A 27,537-nucleotide genomic window follows, 5' to 3' on the forward strand; every position below is an offset into this window, starting at 1 on the left:
TATAATTTAGTTTTTATTTTATTTTAATGAGAGAGAGAGAGAGAGCAGAGAACTGCTTTGTTGTGACTCATGGTTGTCCTGGGGATTGAGCCTGGCTACCTTGGAACTTCAGGCAGGAAAGCTTTTTTTTTAGAATCGTGATGCTGTCTCCCCCAGCCCCTGGAAAGTTCTTCTCCAGGTGAAAGGAGCCATTAATCTTGTGAAGCACTTGCACTTGCGTTAGTCTGTGGAACTCAGCACCACAGAAGAGGGAAAGCAATTTTCTTTTTCTAATCACAAACTAAAGGAAAATTAAAAAAAAAAAAAGTACTTGCTAATCATGACATTTTAGTGCAGGCTCTGAGCCCCAGTGATAATCCTGGTGGCAATAAAAATAAGAGTAATAAATTTTTTTAATTAAAAAAAGAATGTAATTCTGAAATGTGCTTCAACATGGATAAACCTTAAGGATGAACTTAAATCTCACACAGCAAACAAACCATATATATATATATATATTTTAAATTTTATATGTGTTTATTTATTCTCTTTTGTTGTCCTTATTGTTTTATTGTTGTTGTTATTATTGATGTCGCCTTTTATATATTTCGAAAGGGAAGTCAGATTCAACCACAGAGGAAAAGACTAACATATTTGCTCACGTTCAATAATTTAGTTGATCACAAACAAAAGATGAGCCTTTTCCCCCCATTTTCAGTTATCATGGTGCGCTATAAGCTAATTGTACTAGATAAGTGAAAATCATATAATTATTATTATTCTTTAAAAATTATTATCTTTATTGATTGGATAGAGACAGCCAGAAATCGAGAGGAAAGGGGAGAAAGAAAGGGAGAGAGACAGAGAGCCATCTGCAGCCCTGCTTCACCACTTGCGAAGCTTTCCCCCTGCAGGTGTGGACTGCAGGCTTGAACCCGTGTCCTTGTACACTGCTACATGTGTGCTCAACCAGGTGTGACACCACCTGGCCCTCTTTATTATTATTCTTGACTGATTTTTTTCTTTATTGGTGAAATTAATGGTTTACAGTCAACAATAAAATACAGTAGATGGTATGTGTGTAACATTTCTCAGCTTTCCACAGCAACCTCACCCTCCCTCCAGGCTCTCCTCTGCCATCATGTTCCAGGACCTGAACTCCCTTCCCACCCCAGAGTCCTTTACTTTGGTGCAATACACCAAATCCAGTCCAAGTTCTGCTTTGTGTTTCACCTTCTGCTCTTATTCCTCAACTTCTGTCCATGAGTAAGACCACTCCATATTCACCCTTCTCTTTCTGACTTATCTCACTAAACATGATTCCTTCAAGCTCCATCCAAGATGAGTTAAATAAGATGAATTCATCATTTTTAATACCTGAGTAGTATTCCATTGTGGATCTATGCTACAACTTACTCCTCCACTCATCTATAATTGGACACTTAGGTTGCTCCCAGGTTTTGGCTATTACAAATTGTGCTGCTATCAACATAGGCATACACATCTTTTTGTATGAGTGTGTTTGGTTCCTTAGGATATATCATCAGGAAAGGAATTATAGAGTCATAGGGTAGGTCCACTTCTAGTCTTCTGAGAGTTCTCCAGACTACTTTCCCACAGAGGTTGGACCAATTTACATTCCCACCAGCAGAGCAGGAGGGTTCCTTTGCCCTCACAACCTCTCCAACATTTGTTTTTGCTATCATTTCTGAAAAGTTATAATTTCACATGATAATTTTATTGAAAAAGTAACAGGCATTACATTTTGGTTAAAAAAAAAAAAGATTTAAAAATAATTCTCTCATACCTGAGTTCCATGTTTTACAACACAAGACCAAAAACCAGAAAAACAAGTCAACTTGATAGAATATAAAAAACTTAATTAGTGTTATGGAAGACACAGAGAAAGGAGTCTCAAATGTGTTCATTGTGTGCTGTAAATTTAAATGTGGAGTATGTAAAATTTTATGTATTTATTATTGGATAGAGACAGAGAGAAATTGAGAGGTTAAGAGATGGTAGAGAGGGAGAAATACAGATACCTGCATCACTGCTTCACCGTTGTGAAGCTTTCCCTCTGCAAGTGTTGACCAGGGGCTTGAGCCTAGGTCCTTGCGCAATGTAGTGTGTGCGCTTAACCAGGTGTGCCATCTCTAAATATGGAGTTTTTGAAGAAGATCTAATTCATAGGAGCATATTTACATGAATGTTTGAGCATACAATCAAACATTATAAATTATCAAACACATTTAAATGTATATTTCGCCAATCAAAGAAGATAAATTCAGTTGTGAGTAGACATAACAGAGAGAATCAGATAATTACTCTACTTAATCATTTTTCTTCCCCTGCTTAGTTTAAAAGTAAAATTAAAAGTCTTGTGGTTTGGGGGGGCATATCCATGCTGTGATGTTAAACAAGCTTATACTGCAAATGGACACTGGGGAGGGTGGAGCTAGATGCTAGTGACATCAGGGGGATCCCAGTATTTTGCTCTTTTCTTCCCCTTCTTGTCCTTTTTTTTTTTCTCCAGAGTTTTCACCGGGGCTCAGTACTAGCACTACAAATCAGCTGCTCCTGGCAGCCATTTTCCCATTTATTTTTATTGGCTAGGACAGAGAGAAACTGAGAGAGCAGGAAGAGTTATATAGACAGAAAGGCAGACACCTACAAATATGCTTCAGCACTTGTAAAGAGGCCCTTGTCTCCCCCCCCCCCCCCCAGCCCCCACAGGTAGGGAGCAGAGTGGGAGCTCAACCCTGGATCTTTGCTGGGATCCTTGTGCTTAACCAGGTGTGCCACCACCCAGCCCCCATCCTTGTCCTTTCTTGATAGAAACAGGTAGATAGAGAAGTCAGCACTGAAGCTCCCTTCTTCCTACAGTGTTGCCCTTGTTTTTTATTGTTGTTGTAGTTATTGATGTCATCGTGGTTGGATAGGACAGAGAGAAATGGAGACACCTGAAGACCTGCTTCACTGTCTGTGAAGCGACTCCCCTGAGGTGGGGAGTCGGGGGCTCGAACCGGGATCCTTAAACCGGTCCTTTCGCTTTGCGCCATGTGTGCTTAACCTGCTGTGCTACCGCCCGGCTCTTTTTAAATGACACCCCTGTGATACCATCTTCTCTGTTCCTTTCTGATTAGCTGTTTATTATAAAGCCTTTTACCAAATATATCTTTGATGACATTGGCATCTTTGACTTTCTGTGTAAAGCACGAATCACTGTGAAAGAAAGGCTATCCCTTGTTCACACGACAGAGCTTTTCAGATTCTTTATCTGGTGCCATGTGGAGTAAAGGATTCTTCTTCTTCTTCTCCTCCTTCTTCTCCTCCTCCTCCTTCTCCTTCTTCTTTTTTGCCAGAGCCTTGTTCAGCTCTGGCTTATGTTATAATGGTGCAGAGGATTGAACTTTGAGCTCCAGAGCTTCAAGCGTGAGAATCTCTTTGCATAACCATTACACTATCTACCCTCTGCTTGTTCCCCCCTTTCTCCTCCCTGCCCCCATGGTTATCACTAGCTCAGTGACTGCAGAACTAATATACCACTCCTGGTGACCTTTTCTCTCCTCTCCTCTTCTCTTCTCTCCTCTTCTCTCCTCTCCTCTCCTCTTCTCTTCTCTTCTCTTCTTTTCTTCTATATATTTTATTGGATAAGACAGAGAGAAATTGAGAGGGGATGAGGAGATAGAGAGAGACAGACATTTTGCAGACCTGCTTCATTGTTCCTGAAAAGAATTCTTCTTGAAGATGGGGGACAGGGGCTTGAACACAGGTCCTTGCACTTGGCAATATGTGTGCTTAATTGGATGTGTCACTGCCAGGCCCCTGAGTAGTTTTCCTATTCCCAAGTCCAAATGTATGAGACATTTCCTTCAAGCTTTGGGACAATGCAAAAACACTTTGCACATTATCTGTATGAATAACAGAGAAGCCCCCAGAGCCTTAATCTTTTAGTGGGTCTATATCTTTTTCCTTTTTTTTTTTTTTTTAAAAAAAAACTTATAGTAATTTACAAACATTGTTAGTGAAGTATCCTTTTCTCCTGTTGCCTTCCGCAGCAAGCTAGATGATACCAATGTGAGCAGCAATGGAAGGAATGGTTGTTAATCCTCCTGGAATCATCCCAAGAATGGATAGCAAAAGCAATAAGTGTTGGGACTCAGAACTGGGAAACCATGTCTCCCACACTTCTGCTGGTGGACTCAGCAGGAAGAGCCATGGCAGGTCTTTCGGAGGCTTTGCTGTGCTTTTGGGTTCAGCTGGTGTCTCCTCATCAACATGGAAAGGTGCACATTGGGATAGGCTTACAGTTTATCACCCTGAAAACTGAAAGATCGCTGTGAAAGTGCTGGTTTTGCCTGTTAGTCTATTAAAAAGACTCCGAAAAAGCTTGCTTCCTCATCCATGTCAATCAACTGCTGGTTTGTTACAGAGACAAAAATCTTGTCGTTTTCCTTAAGCTCGAATACACCCCCTTGATAAATGGAGTAGAGCCCGTATTCCGAGTCTTTAGACCAACAGCTGTTCCGTGCACTTTTCATCAGCAAGATGGGTTCAGGGTAGTTGGTGGATTTGTAAATATATTGCACCATTTGTTTGTTTTTCTGTTGGCTCTCTCTTGCTGAAGCCTTTCCCAATCTGTCCTCAGGTTCTTGAAATCGAAAGTATGTTTGGGAATAGATGTAGTAGAGTCCTGCTGCGTGGATGACCAGCTCTCCATTCCTTAAGTGTACATTGCTCAGGAACGAGTGCCCCTTTCTTGATGACTCCCATGAGTTTATTTTCTGACCAAAAGTCTTTTCATCCTTGGAGACTGTAATAAAATGGAGAGAAAGAAAATTAATGGAGTGGCCAATTGCTGGCGCCTCTGGTTGAGAGCACAGGGAACTGAGTTCAAATCCCTTGTCCTGACCTACATGGGAAAAGTTTCACAGAGCAGTGGAGCAGTGCTGTAGGAAACTATCTGTCTATCTCTCTACCTACTTCCCTCTCAATTTCTCTGTCTCTATCTAATAAAAAAAAAAAAAGACATACAAAATTAATGGAAGGGAGCTTATAGCAAAGCATGGAGCTATTGGAAACGTATAACTGGGGCCAGCCTACTTTTTTGGGCTGGGGATATAAAATATTACAATCTAATAGAAAAGTTCTTGCTTTTTTCAGTTTTAAAGATCTCTAAATTCTAGGTATATTGAAGTATGTATCTGAGAGCAGGGCAGTGTTGCACTTGGTTAAGCACATACATTACCATGCACAAGGACCCGGATTCAAGTCCTGGTCCTCACCTGCAGGAGAGAAGCTTCACAAGTCTTGAAGCAAACCTGCATGTGTCTCTCCTTCTCTCTCCCTCACAATCTCTCTCTATCCTGTCAAATAAAAAGCAGGAAACTTGCATTAAAAAATATGCACCTTGGGAGTCAGGCGGTAGCACAGCGGATTAAATGCGGGTGGTGCAAAGCACAAGGACCAGCGTAAGGATCCCGGTTCAAGCCCCCGGCTCCCCACCTGCAGGGGCGTCACTTCACAGGCGGTGAAGCAGGTCTGCAGGTGTCTATTTTTCGCTCCCCCTCTCTGTCTTCCCCTCCTCTCTCTATTTCTCTCTGTCCCATCCAACAATGAACAACATCAACAATGGTAATAGTAATGGCTACAACAACAAGGGCAACAAAAGGGGGAAAAATGGCCCCCAGGAGCGGTGGATTCATGGTGCAGGCACCGAGCCCAGCAATAACCCTGGAGGAAAAAAAAAAAATCCCGGTTGTAGCCCCTGGTTCCCCACCTGCAGGGGAGTCACTTCACAAGCGGTGAAGCATGTCTGCAGGTGTCTCTCTTTCTCTCCTCCTCTCTGTCTTCCCCTCCTCTCTCCATTTCTCTCTGTTCTAACCAAGAATGACGACATTAATAACAACAACAATAATAACAACAACAATAAAACAAAAACAACAAAAGGGAATAAATAAATATTTAAAAATATATATGCACCTTGTATCATTGTGACCTAGTGGAAGTCTTTACCTTTCTATACTTTGCCCATTACTTATGCCATTCTCACCTTTGAATGGTAGCACAGGGCATGGTTCACTCATTGCAATCTTTACTCCTGGGCAGAACTTCTGCCCTGAACCCCAGCCTCTTTGCCTGCACTGGTGAAGTCATGTGGGCAATGCAGGAGGAAGCCAAAAGCTACCTATCTCCTTAGGCATAGAGCTCAGGACTTCTTGCCATTCCTCTGGGAGTAGCAATAAGAGAGACTACTTACGGAGCCTTTACAAGGTACCAGGTATTTTTGCATATGTTAATCCCCACTGGTTTGTAAGTTAAAGATGATCTTTGCTTTTGGGGCCAGGCAGTGGCATACCTGGTTAAGTGCACACATTACAGTGTGCAAGGACACAGGTCTAATCCCCTAGTCCCCACCTGCAAGGGGAAAGCTTCACAAGCAGAGCTGCAGATGTCTCTCTGTCTCTCACTCTATATCTCTCTGCCCCCTCAATTTCTCTCTGTCCCTATTGAATAATAAATAAATAAATAAAATATATACATTTTAAAAAGCTTAAAAAGAAAAGATAATCTCTGCTTTGGATATGAAAATTAAAGTTTGATTTGGTTAAGCAACTTTCTCAAAACAGGTACCTAGAAGAGGAGAGCTGAGATCCAGTGTGGATACGCGGACAGGCCCTGTGCTTAACGACAGCACCCTGTGGATACCTGCTCCACACTCAGCATCAGGTGGATTGTGGTTGTTCCGATCAAACCCAACATGCATTCATGTAAGGAAGACAGAGCCATGCATTGCTGATTTCTTCGGTTTCAACAGAATACGAATGAATGCTTCTAGCAGCACTTAGTGATTCATGGTGAAAATCAATCACTGATTTAGAACTTTGGAAGAGGAGGACGATTTGATGGAAGTGAAAGAGTGAAAATACTTAAAAGATGAAGAAAAGCATACATGGAGACTGGGGAATGTCAAAGATGGATCTCCCTGACTTGATGTTTTTGCTGAGGTCAATTGTGCCTTGTCAGTACTCATTTATAACACGCTTCTGAGAAAAGGAGATCTAAACCTTTAAAAAAAATTTTTTTTCCCTTTTGTTGCCCTTGTTGTTGATCATTGTTGTTGTTGTTATTATTGTTGTTATTGCTGTCATTATTATTGGATAGTGTTGGTATGCTTCTAAGACACCTTCTGTTTCATTGGTTTAATTCCCCCTGCTTAACACTGTATGCATTTACATAACCACTGTTAACTAAGCACTTCCCTGCCTGCAGGACATTGGTTTAATCCCCACTGGTTCACGATGTCTTTTTGCTCTGCCCCCTCTCCTAGTCACCCTGATTTCCACCACTGTCTTTTCGCTCCACCCTCTCTATGTCACATCCTGTTTCCACCCTACTTGGCGAGTGTATATAAGGACAGGATTGTGATTAGAGGTAGCTTGGCTTAGATTGTGCTGCCTTCCACATGAATAAAGAGATACTGCGTACAGCTCAGCCATGAGTCCCTGGTCGTCTGTCTCCCACCCGCAAAGCTAGCTCGGCAGGATAGGACAGAGAAATCGAGAGAGGAGGGGAAGACAGAAAGGGAGAGAGAAAGATTGACACCTGCAGACCTGCTTCACCGCCTGTGAAGAGAACCCCATGCAGGTGGGGAGCCACTAGGGGCTCGAACTGGGGTCCTGATGCCTGTCCTTGCGTTTTCTGCCATGTGCACTTAACCTGCTGCGCCACCACCTGGATCCCCATCTAAACCTTTTATAGAACGTCTTGTAGGTAGTCTTATCAACATTTCAGATCCAGAAGAAGACATCATTTTTAGAAGACATTCTTTCATTGCTTGCATTAAACCATGTGTTACTGTTCCACTTACTTGAAGGTGAAAATGTGGTTCTTCTGGATCTGGTCCCAGTTATGTGTGCTGCTACTCTCTTCAGATTGCTTCTGCTCTCTATGAGATGACTGTTTTGCAGCTTTTCTAAAAGAGAAAGGATAAAGAACCATTAACACTCATTAAACTGCTTTCAAATGCAGTACTGTTCAGTTGTGATTAATCAGCCATTATACACTCACTTGGCTTATCTCACTTAAAAGGATGCCCAAGACATTTTTTTATCTGTGATTATAATAGTGGTTTACAAGATTGTAAGATCACAGGATATAATTCCCCAGCACACCCACCACCATACTTGTGTATCCCGCCCTCCCCATGAGAACCTCTAGAGTTCTCACACAGTCTCAGATTTAATTCAGTGATTTTATTTCCTTGCTCATGCCTTACAGCTGGGCATTGGGAGCCTTTTATGTAGAGAGATGGTGGAAGAACAACACTGTGAATGCACTGACTGACAGCTGCACAACATGTGGATTTCATTGAACTACAAAACACACACTTGGAGGGGTAGGTGGTGGCACACTCAGGAGAATGTGCACATTACCATGAACTCCCAAGTGCAAGCTCCCAGTCCACACCTCTAAGGAGGGGAAGCTTCATGAGCGATGAAGAAGTGCTACAGATCTCTCTCTTTCTCCCTTTCTCCCCTCTCAATGTCTCCATGTCTCTATCCAATAAATAATAAATTAATAAAACACTCACAAATATACACAGACACACTGAGAAGGGGGTGCAGGTAGAGGATGGGGGTGGAGAAGAATGTACCAAATTTGAGGGACAGAGATGTAACAGAAACAGGCATGTTTTCCTTCCATGCCCATCTTTAATCTAGTTGGCAAACAGCACACAGAGGAAGCGAATACTAAAATTAACAAAAAGTGGGTGAGGTGGGAGCTGAGCAGTGTGGATGTGGACAGGTGCAGGGGAGAGGTTCATGGGAAATTGAAAAATAATATTACCTGGGTTTGTGGTGGCATTTTCTTCAGAGGTTCTCAAAATCATCTGCAAATAGTATAGAGTAATGTCTGTTAGTTTCCCCAAGCTGGATATTCCTGTGGAAGATGCCAACTCAGATGCTTTTTTCTCTTTTTTGGGAGAGAGAGAGAGACAGAGACACAGAGAGAGAGAGAGAGAGAGAGAGAGAGAGAAAGGAAGAGCAGAGCAGAGCAGAGCAGTAGGGGCTAGGCTTGAACCTGAGTCATGCACATGTCAAAGCAGCACACTGTCCGCTTGAGCCATTTCTCCAGTCTCCCAGAGGCTTTGGACTATCAGGAACAGAGTTTGAGTGGCATAAAGCTGGAGTTGGGGTGACTTCTGAGGCAGCTGTTCTTATGTGGTGACAGAATGCTGAACCTCTGGGAATATGTGTGCCCTCCCTGCCCTAGAACTGGGTGTCACACTTACATGATCTCATCACACTGGACCATCTTTTCCCATTCAGATAGAGAGACTGAGAGATAGAGAGAGACAGAGAGAAGAAGAGACATCATAGCATGAAGCTTCCTCTATTGTCACAACACCTTCTAAGAGGTGCTGGGGCTTGAACCTGGGTGGCCTGCATGGTGATGGAGACACTCTACCGAGTGAGTTCTCTCTCTAGCCCTGAGAAAGTGTCTTCTGAAGGCAGTCCTTGCACTTTCCCTCTTAAGGTTATTTATGCATGTAACTAGAGAGAGAGAGAGAGAACCAAAACACCACTCTGGTTTGGCACAGTTGGTGCTGGGAAATCAAGCCCAGGCTTCCACTGAATGAGGTTACAATGAGGGAGACTGGGAAAGGGAGCCACGTGGCAACTTAGTTCTGTGTCAAGTGACATTGGAGACAAAGGGAGTCATATCACCTGTTTTTTCTGTGGTAACATGTTTGTCTGCATACCAGTAAGTCTAAGTCACCACAAAACAGAGCCCGGGGACTTTCAGTGACCAGACTGACCCAGGCTTTAAGGCATGAGGCTTAGTGCCTGCCTGATAGAGAACATACATGCATTAGGACCCAAGTTCAAGGCCCTGGTCCCCACCTGTAGAGAGGAAGCTTCATGAATGGTGAAGCAGCACCAAAGATGTTTCTCCTTCTCTTAGTCTCTCTCTCTTCTTCTCTCTTTCTCTTCCTTTATTTAAAAAAAATTGGCAGGGCTGGGGAGACAACATAATGGTTACGCAAAAGACTATCATACCTGAGTCTCCAAGGTCCTAGGTTCAATCCCCAGCACCACCATTAGCCAGAGCTGAGCAGTGCTCTGATCTTTCTCTCTGTACCTTTTTATCTCTCATTAAAAATCAATCAATAAAAATAAATTAAAAAAAGGCTGCTGGAAGCAGTACAGTCAGGCAGGAATCAAGGCCCAGTGACAATCCTGGTGAAATTAAAAAAAAAAAAGGTGTGAGATCACAGAGTTCACCCAGAGGTGACCTGTCAACACTGTCCTCTTGTTCCTGAGGATGTGGACAAGGCCATCTCAGTAGGAAGGCATTTTACCCAAATCCTGCATTTTTAACTACATAGCCAGTGTAATCTTCTACTTCAGAAGGGTGGGAACCTTTTATTCTGCCAAGGGCCATTTGGATGTCTGTAACAGCATTTTCAGGCTATACAAAATGATCAATGTGAAAATTTCACACCTAATGTTGCTATGAAAAGAGCTCCTGGATTTCAAGGGAGGGAATTGGATACGGAGTTCTGGTGGTGGGAATTATATGGAATTGTACCCCTCTTATCCTATGGTCTTGTCAGTACTTCCATTTTATAAATAAATAAATAAGTGAATAAGAACTATGATTGTGGGAATGGTGTGGAATTATATACTGGCTAATCTGACAATTTTGTAAATCAATATTAAATCACTAATTAACAAACCCAAATTGTTAACTAAAAAAAAGAAAAGAGCTCCTGGAAGGGCCAGGCGGTGGCATACCTGGAAGACTTATATATTACCAGGTGTGCAAGGATCCAGGTTCAAGTCCCCGACCCCCACCTGCAGGAGGGAAGCTTCACAAGTGGTGAAGCAGAGCTGCAGGTGTGTCTATCTCTCTCCTTCTGTCTCCCCCTCCTCTCAATGTCTCTTTGTCCTATCAAATAAAAATAAAATAAAAAGTCATTTAAGAAAAAAACAAACTTCTGGGAACTCTGAGCCCCACCTGCTGTGGCCTTGGGGTGGTGGGAAGCACCTGACTTAGGGAGCTGAGTAGCCAGAAAAGAGAAGTGTGATCCCTACATCACAAGGGGGAGAATAAAGGAGTGTGGACAGCCTGACAGGGTTCAGTCTGTCAATCACTAACTCAGAGTCTGCTCAAGTGACTAACTGATGTGGATTTCAGTTTCTTTATCTGTTTGTTTGTTTGTTTTTTCCTGTGAAGATAATCAGGAGTTCTTCCCCCACAAGATTAAAAGAGGTGATCTATGTATAACTGGTATAAGATCTTTACTAGAAACTGTCTGTCCCATTAGCTATATTAAGAAAAAGAGAGAGCGAGAGAGCGAGATCAGGGTGGGGGTGGGTGGGAATTCATTCTCTTGATTTTCTCTTTCACTTCCACACCCCTTCTGTGTCCTCTGCCAGCAACTGAGGAATCCAGCATAATGGGGGAGAGTGGCTGAGTGCTATCAGATCTAGTGGAACACACCTGTTAGCATATACAAGGACCCGGGTTCAAGCCCTTATTTCCCACTTGCAGAGGGGAAGCTTCATGGACAGTGAAACAGCTGTAGGTCTCTCTCTCTTCCTCTTTTTCTCTATCTCCACCCCCAATTTCTCTCTGCCCTATCAAATCAAATACATAGAAAAAATAATTAAATAAGAGTGAGAGAATGGGGGGAGAGGGCAGAGGACAGGAAAGAGAAGAGTGAAACCTGGCTCATTCTCTCATCACGCTCACCCAGCCCAGCATCCACCCTCCTCCTGGGTCTCAGGATTCTTGCCTCTCCAGCTCAAGGACAGCAGACCTTCTGGTCCCTGTCTCTGAGGAGGGTGGGGTCACAGCCTCCCTCTAAGACCACGCTCCCGGCATGTCCATAGAGCAGATGGGGTTCTAGGACGCATGGGCGTAGGATGTGAAATCTGACTTCATCTCTCATGGTGGCATAAGGAAGGTGTATACAAAGGGGACAGAACCCCAGCTGCTGGCATAATGGATCACACTGATCCCCCAGCAGTGAACTGCAAGTTAGGTTGAGGCCAGCAGGGGTAAACATTTTAGTTAAAGAATAACACAGGGAACTGGGCCATAGCGCAGTGGGTTAAACGCACGTGGCACAAAGCATAAGGACCTGGGTAAGGATCCTGGTGTGAGCCCCTGGCTCCCCACCTGCAGGGGGGTCGCTTTGTAAGCGGTGAAGCAGGTCTGCAGGTGTCTATCTTTATCTCCCCCTCTCTGTCTTCCCCTCCCCTCTCCATTTCTCTCTGTCCTATCCAACAACAACAGCTATAACAACAATAACAACTACAATAAGCACAACAACAAGGGCAATAAAATGGGAAAAAATGACCTCCAGGAGCAGTGGATTTGTAGTGCAGGCACCGAGCCCAGCAATAACCCTGGAGACAAAAAAGGAGAAGGAGAAGGAGAAGGAGAAGGAGAAGGAGAGGGAGAGGGAGAGGGAGAGGGAGAGGGAGAGGGAGAGGGAGAGGGAGAGGGAGAGGGAGAGGGAGAGGGAGAGGAAGAAGAAGAAGAAGAAGAAGAAGAAGAAGAAGAAGAAGAAGAAGAAGAAGAAGAAGAAGAAGAAGAAGAAGAATGCAGTTGGTGGCCATCTTCTCCCTCCTCCTGGTGTAACCAGGGCTTTCTTCTGCTGTCATCCAAGTGGCCTTGGTCAGTGGCCAAGAGTTTGCTACTCCTGCCCAAGAGTTGGTTAATAACCCAAACAAGCTGTATTCTCTGTATACACAACAGAAAAGCAACCTGTTAAGTTCGTTGCTATGAGTAACTATGGGAAGGTTTACACCTGTATAAAAGGGCCAGCACCATTGCCTTCAGGGCCCAGCCTTTTGTGGATATGAGTCTGGATGGACCTGCCAATATAATAATCACTGTTTCCTGCATTAAAACTTCAGGCTTTCTGCCTGAAAATCCAATAACAATGTGTGGCATACGTCCTCTGGGTCAGAGGGACAATTTACCCGTCAAGCCCTAGCACCACATAGAAGGTGCGTTGAAATCTCTTCTGTCTTTTTGTCTGTCAATCTTTCTCTGCCTCTATCTGAATGAGAAAGCTTCCCAGAATGGGGAAATCACATATGTGCAAGGCCCCAGCTCCACATTAAACAGAATAAAACAAACCACACCCTCCTCCTGCTCCAGAAATGTTCCCAGTGTTCTTGTAAAACAATGACACTACCTCTGTGCTCTCATCTGACCTTTACTTATAGAATCATGTTACAAAGAATGAAGAAGCCAGGAGCCAGCTGATGGTGCAACTGGTAGACTGCACACAAAGGCCTGGGTTCAAGTCCCCTTTCCCTACCTGAAGGCAGGAAACTTCACAGATGGTGGAACAGAGCTGCTGGTGTCTGCTTCTACATCTTTTTCTTTCTCTCTTTTTCACCTTCTTTCTCTTTCTCTCTTCCTTTCCCAGAGCTCTGCTAAGCTGTGGCTTATGGTGCTGCTGGGGATTGAAGTTGGACCCTCATAGCCTCAGGAAGGAGAGTCTGTTTGCACGGCCACTATACTGTCCCCCACCTTTCTCCTCTGTCTCCATTAAATGAAAGAATGGAGGAAAAAAAATTTTTTTAAAGGAGGAAAATGGCCCCTGGGGTCAGTGGAATCATCAAGCAGGTGCAGAGCCCCAGAGACAACCCCAGTGGAAAATAAACAAACCTGTGTGCATAAGCATATATATATACACACATGCAAACATATTCCTTCTCCCGCACCTCTGAGTCCACCACAGACAGAGCCTCAGCCCACCTACCTTTCTAACAAACTGGCGCAGCTCCCACTTGACATGCCAGCAGGGGCTGTTCAAGTCCTCGCCGTCACTGGCATCCCAAGAGTCACTGTCTATTAAGAAGCAGGCAAGGCTGCTCTTAGCATACTTGTTCTGCATCTGGGTTGAAAGAGAACACAAAGCATCACACACAAACACTCACTCTTCGGTTTGCTGGGACAGCAGGGGACTGAAGGCTGGGTGAGAGATGCCTTGGCCTCTTGGATGACTTCAGATAAAAGTGGGCTAGCTGCCCTTGGTCCTCTGAGTGAGGGTGAGCTGTGGGCGTTGGTGGGGAGGACCCATGTCCCAGTGTCCTCCTGGGCTCCTACATAGCATAACTGCCTGTGTGGGATCCTGCAGGCTAATGGGTCTCTCTCTCTCTCTCTGGAGCCGGTGTACCCAGATGGAGGACCCCACCCCAGTTTTGATGCACTGTAGACCCCATTCTAATGCCAACACCCCACCTTTCTGCCAAGGAGGCAGTGGGGTGAGATCCCAGGAACTTGAGTGAAATGTTAGCCAGATCCTTGAGGGTTATGGGTAACAGTCAGTTTCTTTTTTAATTGGTTGAATTTTTTTAAAGAAATTAATTATATATATATATTTATTTATTGGAGAGACACCCAGAAATTGAGAAGGGAGGGGAGATAGAGAGGAAGAGAGACAGAGAGACACCTGCAGCCCTGCTTCACCACTCGTGAAGCTTTCCCCCTGCAGGTGGGGACCAGGGACTTGAACCCAAGTCCTGGCGCACTCTAATGTGAGTGCTCAACCAGGTGTGACACCACCCAGCCCCCCTAATTGGTTGAATTAATGGTGTCTATTAAGTGCAGTTATTGGTCCATGTGGAAAATTTCTCAGTTTTCTGCAAAACATTCTCACCCCCCAGCCTAGGTCCTCTTTCACCATCATGCACCAGGATGTGAAAGCACCTCTCAGCTCCTGCTCCCGGAGTCCTTTGCTTCAGTGAAATACACCAAACCCAGTCCAAGTTCTGTTCTTATTTTTCAACTTCTGCCCATGAGTAATATCATACCATATCCATCCTTCTCTTTCTGACTTATCTCACTTCACATCATTCCCTCAAGCTTCATTGAAGATGGGGTGAAGAAAGTGAATTCACCATTTTTAATAGCTGAGTAGTATTCCATTGTGTATATATACCACAACTTGCTTAGCCACTCATCTGTTGTTAGACACCTGGGTTGCTCCCAGGTTTTGGCTATTACACATTGTGCTACTATGAACATAGATAGACAAACATCTTTTTTGGCATCATTTACAGACAGACGGGCAAGGCATAAACAAGGCATAGACAAATCAAGCCATGTCAATATCACTAAATATCAAGCTTTTGTCAAAACTAATGGAGTCACAGGAAAAAGATACAGTTGTAGGAAGATCTAAGCCTAATACTCCTCTCTGTGCAATAAAATGTTTCCTCTTGATGGAGATACTAACTTCCCTACGAGATATGCAGATTTGTTAATTATAGTATACAGATGGTAAAAAAATAATAATAATTGGACCATTCCCAGGATTCTAAAGCATCTTGGAACTATTCCCCTTCCCTTCAATGATTCCAGGTTAGGCATTAAGTGGAATCCTAGCCTGGCTGGACATTTACTCCAATTAAACAAATGTGGTCGGGGGACAGGCACACCTAGTTAGGTACATATAGTATGAAACATAAGAATCTGAGCAAGGACCCCAGTTTGATCCCCCAGCTCTCCACCTGCAGAGTGGTGAAGCAAGTCTGAAGATGTCTATCTTTCTCATCCTTCTTTATCTTCCCCTCCCCTCTCAATGTCTCTCTGTCCTATCCCAAAAAAAAAAAAAAAAGTTGGTCTGCTTCTAATTCTGCTTCTAAGACTCCTTCTGTTTTGATCATCATGTTAGGTTCGCTTGCATTGCTTAACGCTGTGGTCTATTTATATAATCACTGCTTTACCTGAGACCTGCGCTGCCTACAGGGCATTGGTTTAATCACCATTGGTTAGATGCAAGGTTGATACTTCCGAGCCCATGTGCTTTTTCCTTCTCCACACCCCCTATCCTACGTACTCCCTCTTCCGACCTGACACTTCTGCCTCAGGAGATATCATTTGTCTCCCACCTGCCAAGCTAGCCCGGCAAAAAATGGCCAAAAGAGCAGTGGATTTGTAGTGCAGGAACCAAGATAATCCTGGAGGCAAAAATAAATAAATAGGTAATAATAATAAAAAAGAAAGTCTGGTCTTCTATCCTCAACCAAAACATGTCTGGAGAGCTGGATTTCCTTTTTTCCCAAGAATTCTCAGATAAATGTGTTATAGTAGAACTGGAAAGATTTCATGGACTCCTAAAGACTCTGAAGAAATCATAATCTGCACCTCTCAACCTTATATCTTTGCTATGATTCAGAAAACTTATAAAGTCTTTAAAAAACAAAACACTTCCTCTTATAGCATTTGGTGTTTTCCTGCTGTCTGCACTTAACCCACTGTGCTACTGCCCAACCCCTCTTCATGTTTTTTAATGTACCTAAACAAATCCGTGTTGTAATAAAACTGTAATTTTTTCCTTTTAATTACTATAGGTGTGTTTGGTTCCTTAGGATAAAGCCCTAGGAGAGGAATTGCAGAATCATAGGGTTGATTTTTAGCCTTCTGAGAGTTCATTCTCCAGACTGCTTTCCACAAGAATTGGACCAATTTATATCCCCACCAGTAGTGAAAGAGGATTCCTTTGTCCCCACAGCCTCTCCAGCATTTGTTATAACTGAACTTGGTTTGAATGAGTAAATCTCAGTACTTGTGTTTCATGCCATTCTCCCCCCTAACAGTGGTGTGTGGGCCACATTGCCACTAGAAGTCTACAAGTCAGCTCTTCATTTGCTGAGGGTTTATTTGAAGAGACTGAAACTCCATATGAATGTTTGGTTATGCCTTTGTTGTGAGAGTAAACACTTAAATGCTGAGTACACACACACACACACACACACATACACACACACACACATACACATACACACACATACACACACACACACACACACACAACTCTCCACGATATTTTTGGCCTGATCTGAAAAAGAAGAAAAGCAGGAAATTCAAGCAAGGTTGTCCAAAGGTTTGTTTATTGGATTTTTTTGTTGTTTTGATTTTTAACAGTTGAGACTAAGGAAAGTTTGTGTGTGTGTGTGTGTGTGTGTGTGTGTGTGTGCGCGTGCAAATGTGCTAGCTTGTTTTCCTCTGGGAGAATACATGGAAAAAAACAGTCATCATTAATCTGTAGTTTGCGTTTAGGGGAATGCCAAGATCGAGGGGGAGGATCACACTTCTTGACATGTTCCTTCCTGCAATAAGATAATCCTGTTTGATCAAATGACTTAACTGAAGGGTTGGGTGGTGATATAACCAGCACACATGTTACAATGTTCAAGGACCTGGGTCCAAGCAACTGGCTCCCACTTGCAGAAGGAAGCTTCACCAGTGGTTAAACAAGGCTGCAGGTTTCTCTCTCTCTCCTTTCAAATTCTCTCTGTCTTATTAAAAGAAAAGGAGAAAAGAAAAAGAAAAAAAGGAAAAATGGCACCCAGGCCTAGCGATTACCCTGGTGGCAAAAGAATAAATAAATAAGTAAGACCCAACTATTCATGTGAGGCCCCAACCAGAGTCATGTGTTCTTTGGACATTTGCTCAATGCCCTCAAATGCAAAAGTGCAAACCTGAGTTAATCAGTGCCTTCCACAAAGTCTGGCAGACAACATTCATTTCCTCTAAAACAGATGTGTGTTCTCTCATTCCTTTCTTTACTTATACAATAAAGCATGTTCCCAAATAGATGGGTGGGGTTAACGGTTGGGTGGCTGGGATGGAGGGATTGCCTGAAGAAGGTTGGCCTGAGGCAGCATTTCTTTGTCTTCCACCCCTCCCCTTCTACTAGAGACATTTTTTTTTTTTTTTTTTGCATTTGTGGTTAAGTTGGGAATGGATTTAGCTACAGTTGGTTGAACTGTTTATTTTTATTGAGGTCACACAGAATTACGCCATTGTGTCAGGGAGTGCATCTCTGAGAATCAGCCTGTGTGTGTGCTCAGGGAGTTCACCCCCAAGTCCACCTCTCTGCTTCAGTATGGACTGTCTCCTTTGTCCCAGTTTATCAACCTACACCCCCTCTTCTGATATCCCACCAACTCCTCTGAGAACCTCAGTTTATGCTTGTTATAATTATAATCTGTTTTTTCCTGTTTCTTTTTTTCTTTCTTTTTAATTACTAGATAGGGATAGAAACTGAGAGAAAGAAGGGGGAGATAGAGAGTGAGAGAGAAAGAGAGAAACCTGCTTCGCCACTCTTGAAGCCCCCTCCCCTTGGCAGGTGAAGATCGGAGGCTTGAACCCAGGTCCTTGAACACACATCCCCGTTTGTCTGCTTTCCTTACATACCACATGTTGCATGCTACTTAGGAACATGAACACTTGGCTTGCAAACTTCAGGGAAAAGAGGATTGGAGAGGAAAATCTGGATTTCTTTTTTCTTTCTTTCTTTTTTTTTTTGCCTCCAGGATTATTGCGGGGGCTCAGTGTCTGCACTATGAATCCACTGACTTTTTTCCACTTTGTTGTGGTTATTGTTGTTACCATTGCTGCCATTGTTGTTGGATAAGACAGTGAGAAATTGAGAGAGGAGGGGAAGATAGAGAGCGGAAGAGGAAGAGAGACACCTGCAGACCTGCTTCACCACCTGTGAAATGACCCCCCAACCCTGCAGGTGGGGGGCAGGCCCTCCAACCCAGATCCTTACACCTTCCTTGAGCTTCTCTGCACGTGCACTTAACCCAGGCACTATCGTCCAGCCCCCCAAGATGGGTTTCCTTTTTAAGATAGAGACAGAGGGGGGTGGAGAGGGAGAGAAGGAGGGAGACAGAAAGGAGGGGGAGGGGGAAAAGAGGTGAAGAGGAAGAGGAAAAGGGAAGGGAAGAAGGGAAAAGGAGGGGGGAGGGGGAGAGGAGGAGTAGAAGGCCCACAGCTTCATTCAATGCAGTAGGGGCTGGTCCTGAATCTGGGTCACACACATAGAAGTGCAGTGCACATGGCGTTGGGATCCCAGTTGGAGCCTGCGGCTCCCCACCTGCAGAGGAGTCACTTCACAGGCGGTGAAGCAGGTCTGTAGGTGTCTTTCTTTCTCTCCCCCTCCTCTCTCAATTTCTCTTTGTCCTATCCAACGACAGCAACAACGACAATAATAATAACCACAACAATGATGGAACAACAAGGGCAACAAAAGGGAAAAAAATGGTCTCCAGGAGCAGTGGATTCGTGGAGCAGGCACCCAGCTCTGGCAATAACCCTAGGGGCAATAAATAAATAAATTAATTAATTAAAGTGCAGTGCACTGTCCAAGAGAGTTATGATTCCAAGGAAAACAAGTTAATGTTATTAGCTACTGTCCCAGCCCAGCTTCCAGGAGCAAAAAGCTTCACAAGTTTGCTGGAACAGCATGATAAACATGCAGGAGGGAAGTTTCACAAGTGGTAGAACAGGGCTTGCAGGCTTTCTCTCCTTCTCTGTCACTCGCTAGCTCTCTTCTATTAATTCCTCTCTGTCTCCATCCAATAAGTAAATACATAGAAATAGAAAATAAATTTTAAAATTTTTTAAAGAGGAAAAAATGAGTGGTTCATTTGCTTAATTCACAACAGGTTGAAATTATCTTAACATGAAAGGATTAAGACTGTGGACATCATGTAATTGCAACAGCCTTTATAAACCATTATTCTCCCAACAAGGAGAGAGTGAAAAAAAAAAAAAAAAGAAAAGAAAAGAAAGAAAGGGAAAGAAAAGAAACAAAATACAAACCATATTATAGCTCAAAAGTAACCAAAGAATGAGACCTGAAGCTACATGGAGGGCAGGGAGTTACATTTATTTCACTTTAATGGGTTACAGGCCGATTCCTACCAGACCTGCATACGCTTGTCCCGCAGTACACAGGTTTATCAGCTTCAAACTGGGCGTGGCACAAGCTGATTGGTTAGAAAGCAAGTCCATCAAGGTGCTGACAATAAAGGTGAGAGCAGGTTGGCTACCATCAGAGTCTGCCACTCACAACCCACCACTGGGATGCTGGAATGTAGAAGTGGGTGTCCACCAGGAGCCTATAGATTTTTCATTTCTGGAAAGGAAGGAAGGAAAGAAAAGGAGGAGAATAAGAAGAGGGAAAGAAAATAAATGAAAAGAAAGGGAGAGAAAGGAAGAGGAAAGACGGGAGGGAAGAGGAAAGAGTTTGGGAGGGACCAGGAGAGGTAGATTTGCTGCACTAATGGCAGTACCTGTAAAAGAAGCAGAGTTTGGGAAGGGCAGAGGTGGGGGCAAAACTGAGTATCAAGGTCAGTATCAGCTGCTGCCAGTGTCTCTGGCTGCCCTCCAGGGAAATTTTCAAAAACACTTCCTAGAATTGGGAGGGACCCAATTGAATACTGAATAAGGTCATCCTGTCTGATAGGGAGGTTGACGAGCCAGTGTGACCCAACTGTTAACCCAAAGCTCATGAAACCTAGAATGACTAAGTGTACTCAGGAAGCCTGGAAGACATAGAAAGCTAAACGGCACTTTTCTGAAAGTTGCAAACTCCAAACCCACTAAGAAACCCAACCCTACCACCTAGCTAACCTTTGGGTGAGCTCTCATGTCCACAAGTCTGAGGTGGGACTGGGGGGGGGGGGCAATTTTCTCTGTGATTACTGTCTCAAATTCTAGAAGAATGTCATGTTCTTGGTACTAAGGCAGTGACTCAGAGGGAGACTATATACTTTGCCTACATGAGACCCTGTGTCTGACTCTTGGCATTGCATGAAATGGCCAAGAGGTGTTTTAGTCTCCTCTCCATAAAAAAAAATAAAAAAAAAAAAATCCCAATTTAATGATAATAAATCAAATCATGTTCTTAAGCAGTCAGGAGGGCACTTCAACTAATGAAAATGGAATCAACTTATGATCCTACATTACAACTCCTAGATATATATTCCAAAGGATGTGAAAACATTATTTTGAAGGGACATAGGTACCCCTATGTTCATAGTTACACTATTCACAATAGCCAAGGAGTGAAAGCAGCCTAGATGTCCATCAACAGGTGACTGGATAAGGAAGTTATGGGACATGGGGTCAGACGGTGGTGCACTGGGTTAAGGGCACATAGTACAAGTGTAAGGACCTGCGCAAAGATCCTGGTTCCAGGTCTCGTCTCCATATCTGCAAGGGGGTCGTTTCACAAGCAGTGAAGCAAGTCTGGAGGTGTGTATCTTTCTCTCTCCCTTTCTATCTCCCCATGCCTCTCAATTTCTCTCTGTCCTGTCCAAAAAATAATAATAAAAAAATGTCCACAGGAGCAGTGCAATAACCCTGGAGGCAAAAGAAGGAAAAAAAGAAGAAGTTATGGGACACATACTACATAGAATTCTAATCTGAAATAAAAAAAGATAATGTAGTGTCCTTTGGGACAAAATGGATGGAACTGGAGGTGATTATGCTTATCAAAATAAGTAAAGATAAAAGACAACTACCAGATGGTTTCACTCATGTGGAATCTAGAGATCTGATTTACATGAACTTGCCGGAAAAAAAAAAAAAAGGAAAAAGCCTGCCATTAAGAAATCATAATTCTCAATATTTTGATGTGTCTCCCTCTAGACATTCTTATGCATGAAAGCCAGTTCCTTATTTATTTATTTGCCTCCAGGGTTATTGCTGGGGCTTAGTGTCTGCACTATGAGTCTACTGCTCCTGTGGCTTTTTTTTTTTTTTTTGGATAGGATAGAGAGAAATTGAGAGGGGAGGGGAAAATAAAGAGGGAGAGAAAAAGATAGACATCTGCAAACTTGTGAAGCAGACCCCCTGCAAGTAGGGAGCTGGGAGCTTGAACTGGGATCCTAGCATGGGTCCTTGTGCATAGCACTATGTGCGCTTAACTAGGTGCACCTCCACCGGGACCCCTTATTTACTTATTTTTAGTGCCACCAGAAATTCTGGTTCCTGAACAACAGGAACTCAGAAAGAAAACTCTACTTCTCTTCCTTATCTCACATATTTTTAGCAAGATTGCAGTTTTTGTTTGTTTGTTTTAATTCTTTTAATCTTTATTTGATAGAGACAGCCAGAAATTGAGAGGAAGGAGGAGGTAGAGAGAGAAGGAGACAGAGAGACACCTACAGCCCTGCTTCACCAATTGTAAAGCTTTTCCCCTGCAGGTGGAGGCTGGAGTGTCAAACCTGGGTCCTTTCGCACCATAATATGTGCACTCAACCAGGTGTGCCACCACCCAGCCCCAAGATGGTGGTTTTTAAAGATGTATTTTATTTACTATAAATGAGAGAGTTTCACATGAGACAGAGAGAGAGATAGAGAGAGAGAGAGGTGAGAGAGGAGCCAGAGCACCACTCCAGCACATACATACTAGGGATTGAACCAAGGTCTCAGACATGAGAGTCGAACACTCCACCAGCTAAGCTATTTCCAAGCCATGCTGGCAAGGTCAAATTTGGCAATTTCATCTACAAACCTTGGTTGACTCATGACTAGAGTCATGGGTGAGGGAATCTTTTTATTCAGAAAAAGGAAAGATTAACAGGTACTGAGCCAACATAAGGTAGCAGACACACTGTCAATGAGCAAAAGAAGTCCACCACCTACCCAACCACCCAGCCAGATGCACTGCAGATTCATATAGGAATGTGGTGAGGATGTGGACAGGAACAGGAGAGAGACACATCACACTGGTCATCATTTATCATTCTTGAACTAACAATGGCAACCCCTCATTCATGTCTCTAGTCATGAGTCAACTAAGGTTTGCAGAAGAAACTGCCAAATATGATCTTGCTGGTATGGCTTGGGAAGACTAAGCCAATCTCTTTATGCTTCAAAGTTGACAAAGGCGAGTATGCTGATTCCAGATTGGTAAACGCAGCAGTAGACAAGTCTTTCTTAGAATTAGAGATGTGGGGAGTCAGGCGGCAGCCCAGCGGGTTAAGCGAAAAGCACAAGGACCGGCGCAAGGATCCCTGTTCGAGCCCCCGGCTCTCCACCAGCAGGGGAGTTGCTTCACAGATGGTGAAGCAGGTCTGCAGGTGTCTATCTTTCTCTCCCCCTCTGTCTTCTCCTCCTCTCTCCATTTCTCTTTGTCCTATCCAACGACAACAGCATCAATAACAACAACAATAATAACTACAACAATAAAATAACAAGGGCAATAAAAAGGAATAAATAGAATTTGAGATGTGATTGTTGTCACTATGATGTTTACCTTACATGTTCTTCTAAAGGAACCTTCCTGGTTTCACTGGTCACCCACTGGAAGCTATCATTTCCATCATGGCTTGTAGGCAAACAAGAGTCTACTTTGCACATTTCCAAAGGCAAATGTTCCAATCAATGGAGACCACAAAGTTCATACTCCATAAAGGACGCCAAGTTCATTCCCTTAATAACAGGCAAGTCCTCTGTGGGTGCCGTGCAATGAGTATTTCTCTGAGACCCTCTGCCTGTGTGTCCTAGCCAGCTTGCAGACTTGATGCTGCCCCACCCAGAGTATTGGGATGCGGTGTCATCTGCACCTTTGGGTGCAGATGCTCAGCTTCTGAACTGTTCTGAAGTGGAGAGTGACGCCTCATGACTCTTTCTCCAAAACCCTTTGTGAATTTAAGTGAGCCATTTCTGGGGTTGGGGGCTGCCTGACTGAGGTAAATTTTTTTTCTGCAGGTGTCTCTGGTTGTCATATCTATAAAATTGGGGGTGTCCAAAGTTTCTTCCAGCTCTGTGTTTTCTACTATAGAATGTAACAGTCAAAATATACATAAGGAGCCACAATCTGGGTTTGGTTTCTTTTCAGCAATTTTACATTCACAGCTTCAAATGTCTCAGATATTTGGGAAGTACCAAGTTAAAATGACATTGAGGCTTCCCCCCTCTAAGGTGTCCCTGGAAGCCTTCACGGGTTAGGATGGAAGTTTTGTTTCAATCATTTGATCAGGAAGAGCAGAATACTGAGTCCCATCTGGTACACTTTTCGGGGAGGACACTATTTCAGATGCTGTTCACCATATGCCAGGGACCAAGGGACAGTGGGCAGACACTAGTCCTATACTGCCTCACTACTGTCAACACAGAAATGCCACCCACCTACTACCAAAACACATTTCAAAAGTCTACCCCTAGTACAGAGGAAAAAGAAATTGGGTGACAATCCAAGACCTGGTTCTGTTTCCATCCACTTCAGTCCTGTCAGTTGTTCTACCTGCTTATGTTTGGAAGTCCAACTTGTGAGAGCTTCCCAGCAAATTAAGATAGCTAAAGAACAAGGAGAAAGGAAGATTCTGGTCCTCAAGTCCGCAAGGCTGACAAGCAATATACCAAGAGTGCTTTGGAGCTGAGCAGTAGTGCAGCTGGTTAAATGCACTCATTACCACGCTCAAGGATCCAGGTTTGAGCCCCCAGTCCCCACCCGCAGGAAGGAAGCTTCCTGAGTGGTGAAGCAGGGCTGCAAGTGTCTCTCTCCCTCTCTAGATGCTTTCCCTCTAAATTTCTTTCTGTCCTATCAGATCAAATAAAGTTTTTTTTAAAAAGTGTTTGTTTGTCTATCCAAGGTCAAGATCCACTTTTCTGCAGCCTCTATTTGGAAATCCACCAGGTGGTGTAGAACTAGACTCCTGCAATCTTATGAGCTTGCAAAACATTATTAAATCACTGATTTAAAAAAAAAAAACGGGGATTATGCTATCTCCCACCCCTCCCCCTTGGTCTCTCTTTCTCTCTCTCCCCCTCCCTCCTTTTCTCTGCCTTCTTTGTCTCTCTATAAAAAATAAAAATGGGGGGGTCAGGTGGTGGTGCACCTGGTTGAACACATATATTACAATGCACAAGGACCCAGGTTCGAGCCCCTGGCCCCCACCTGCATGGGGAAAGCTTCGTGAGTGGTGAAGCAGGGCTGCAGGTTTCTCTCTGTCTCTCTCCCTCTCTGTCACCCCCTTCCCTCTTGATTTCTGGCTGTCTCTATCCAATAAATAAAGATTTAAAAAATTTAAAAAAATAGGATTGGGTAGATAGCATAACGGTTATGCAAATGAATTTCATGCTTGAGGCTCCAAGGTCCCAGGTTCAATCACTAGCACCACCATAAATCATAGCTAAGCAGTACTCTGGTAAAAATAAATAAATAAATAAATAAATAAATACAATTTTAGTGCAGGAAAAAAAAAATAGGGGGGAAAAGGAATTAAGAAAATCCACTAGGATCTGCAGGATTCAGAACTGGATATAATATCGGTGTTGAGTGCTTTCGAATCTGGCTTGGAACCCACTTCTGCTCTGGTGTCTATGTAAAAAAGCTTCTGATTCATGTTTTCATCAAGTTGAATGCTTTTGCACAGTGCCTAGGGCAGACAAAGTCCCTGCCTTCCAGCAGTGACTGCCCTCTGCCTCCCAACACACACAAGAATCAAAGCCTAGCTGCAAAGCATTTAGCAGAAAGTGCACAAGGAATGGTGACAACTGCTGGTGCTGGGGGAAAAAGAAAGCTGTTTTCTCTTGCAAACAAGAAGTTATCTGAATAATTGTGCTTCCAGCTTCTGCCTGTGCCTGCTGGAGTCAGCTCTGTGTCTGCACTCTGTCCACACCAGCCCTGTAAAAACCCTCTCCAAAGGCCCCTGGGAATCACAGTGAGCGTGCACATGGGGCCAGGGAGCCTGGGTTGTCAGGTCTGCAAAGGATAGCAGAGAAGCAGGGAAGCCTGGTGTACAGAGTCCGGACTCTGCATGGCACTGACCTGCTTGAGCTCATTGGTGAAGTAGATGTAGGCCACAGCCATGCAGAGTGACTGCAGGAGTACGATGATGAGGATCAGCACACAGCTCTGCCCAGGCGAGGGGCCACCCAATGCCTGCACCGACGCCATAGCCCCAGCAGTCACAGCCTGGTTCCCCTGGCCTCAGTCGCACAGACTACAGGAGCCCCAGCCATTGGATGCAGCCAGGGAGGTGGAATCCCCGGCTGGTTTCATTTTTCACCAAAACAAAACTGAAAGCTTCCCAGAATAGGGAGCTCAGACAAGCCTGGACACTCCATGAAGGTTCAAGGTGCTTGCAAAGCACCATCCCACTGAAACGGACTGTGGGGCACAGGCAGAGGAGGGGCCTCTGACTGGGAACGCCTCCTGACTCAGAAGGGCTGCTTCCTCAGCCTAATTCTGGCCTGCAGGTGCTGGCTGGTTCAGGAAAGGGTGTCTGTTACCTTCTTTTTAATTATTATTATTTATTTTCCCTTTTGTTGTCATTGTTGATTTGTTGTTGTGGTTATTGTTGTTGTTGATGTCATTGTTGGATAGGACAGAGAGAAATGGAGAGAGGAGGGGGAGACAGAGAGGAGGAGAGAAAGACAGACACCTGCAGACCTGCTTCACTGCTTGTGAAGAGACTCCCCTGCAGGTGGGGAGCCGGGGGCTCGAACCCAGATCCTTGCTCTGGTCCTTACGCTTTGCACCTCGTGTGCTTAACCCACTGCACTACTGCCTGACTCCCTGTCTGTTACCTTTTATCCACTGGGACCTGGCAGAAGCACAGGCTGTCTGGAGGATCACTATCAGTGGGGAGAAACAGCCCAGGTGGCTGGGGAAGTCTTGCTTGGGTTACCCTCTGGCATTCTGAAGTGGGTACAGCTGGCAGGACAGAAGTGGGAGTGGGTGGGAAGAGTCACTGACATCACAAAGTCACCTCCCAGGTGGGGTGCTTAGTAAAGGTTTCATGGCTGGTTTGTAGCTACAGAAATGCAAAGTGAGCCAGGGTGGGGTGGGGCTGAGCCTGCTCAGCAACTGAGAACTGAGTCCTACTTTATGTTTGTCAGAATGGATTGTGGCAAAAAAGAAAAAAAATGAGATTGTGTCCTTTGAACTGGAGGTGGTGATGTTTATTGAAATAAGTAAAGAGGTAAAAGACAGCGAAATGAGCAAAGAGGTAAAAGACAGCTACCAGATGGTTTCACTCACGTGGAATCTAGAGAACTAAAATACAGGAACTTGAAAAACAAAACAGAAGCAAGAAAACAAGTTTCCGAAACTTGTGAGAACTATGAAGGTTATCTTTGGGAGATGGGAGGGTGGGGACACAGAACTTTGGTGCTGGGTGTGATGTGGAGCTCGACCCTGTAGTCTTACAATCTTGTGACCTACAATTCATCACAAATGAAAAAAATATATAGATGATTGATTTGAATTTCCAGAAAATGTCACCCGAAAACACCAGGAAGATTTAACCGAGTGGTCAAACAGGTCACACTGGTCTCTGAAGATGAAGGATTAAGGAGACTGTGTACAGTCCTCAACACAGTCCCTGGCAGGGAGATCCCACTCACTTACGCTGAAAAGGTTTTTGCTAAACTCAAAAAATGAAAATACTCACCTGGAGGAGACAGCAGAATGATTCTGCAAACAAAATCTTATGCCTGAGGCAATGAGGTCCCAGGTTCAAACCCCCACATGACCATATGCTGGAGTGAACAGTGCTAAGAAAATAAATAAAAATGTACTAGATGCTCTTCTCTTTTCTTTGCATAGATTATTTACACACCCCAGAACCTACCCATTATAAATCTGCACTTTGATGATTTTGGATAATAGTACAACAGGTGTAAGTTTGCACTGCTCTGACCCAGTAGGAATGGCTGCTTTGCCTTGAAACACGTTTGCGTCCCCCTTGCCTACATAGAATTTAGAGAGTC

At 43.9% G+C, this 27,537-nt stretch overlaps 1 protein-coding gene across 2 annotated transcripts; it reads right to left on the reverse strand.

Annotated features, from left to right (window-relative positions):
• Positions 1-25,931, reverse strand: TNFSF10 (TNF superfamily member 10). Of its 2 annotated transcripts, NM_001323335.1 has the most exons (5): positions 25,592-25,720; positions 13,772-13,906; positions 8,830-8,872; positions 7,850-7,954; positions 4,341-4,792 (listed from the first exon to the last, which is right to left on the reverse strand). In NM_001323335.1, the coding sequence occupies exons 1-5, from the start codon at positions 25,718-25,720 to the stop codon at positions 4,341-4,343; spliced, it is 864 nt and encodes a 287-aa protein (NP_001310264.1). The 2 variants fall into 2 exon arrangements, with proteins under 2 accessions (XP_060026927.1, NP_001310264.1); XM_060170944.1 differs by lacking the exon at positions 13,772-13,906 and having other exon boundaries at positions 1-4,792; positions 25,592-25,931.
• Positions 25,932-27,537: the final 1,606 nt, after the last annotated feature.

The sequence above is a fragment of the Erinaceus europaeus genome, chromosome 14 (assembly GCF_950295315.1).
Source record: "Erinaceus europaeus chromosome 14, mEriEur2.1, whole genome shotgun sequence".
NCBI lineage: Eukaryota > Metazoa > Chordata > Mammalia > Eulipotyphla > Erinaceidae > Erinaceus > Erinaceus europaeus.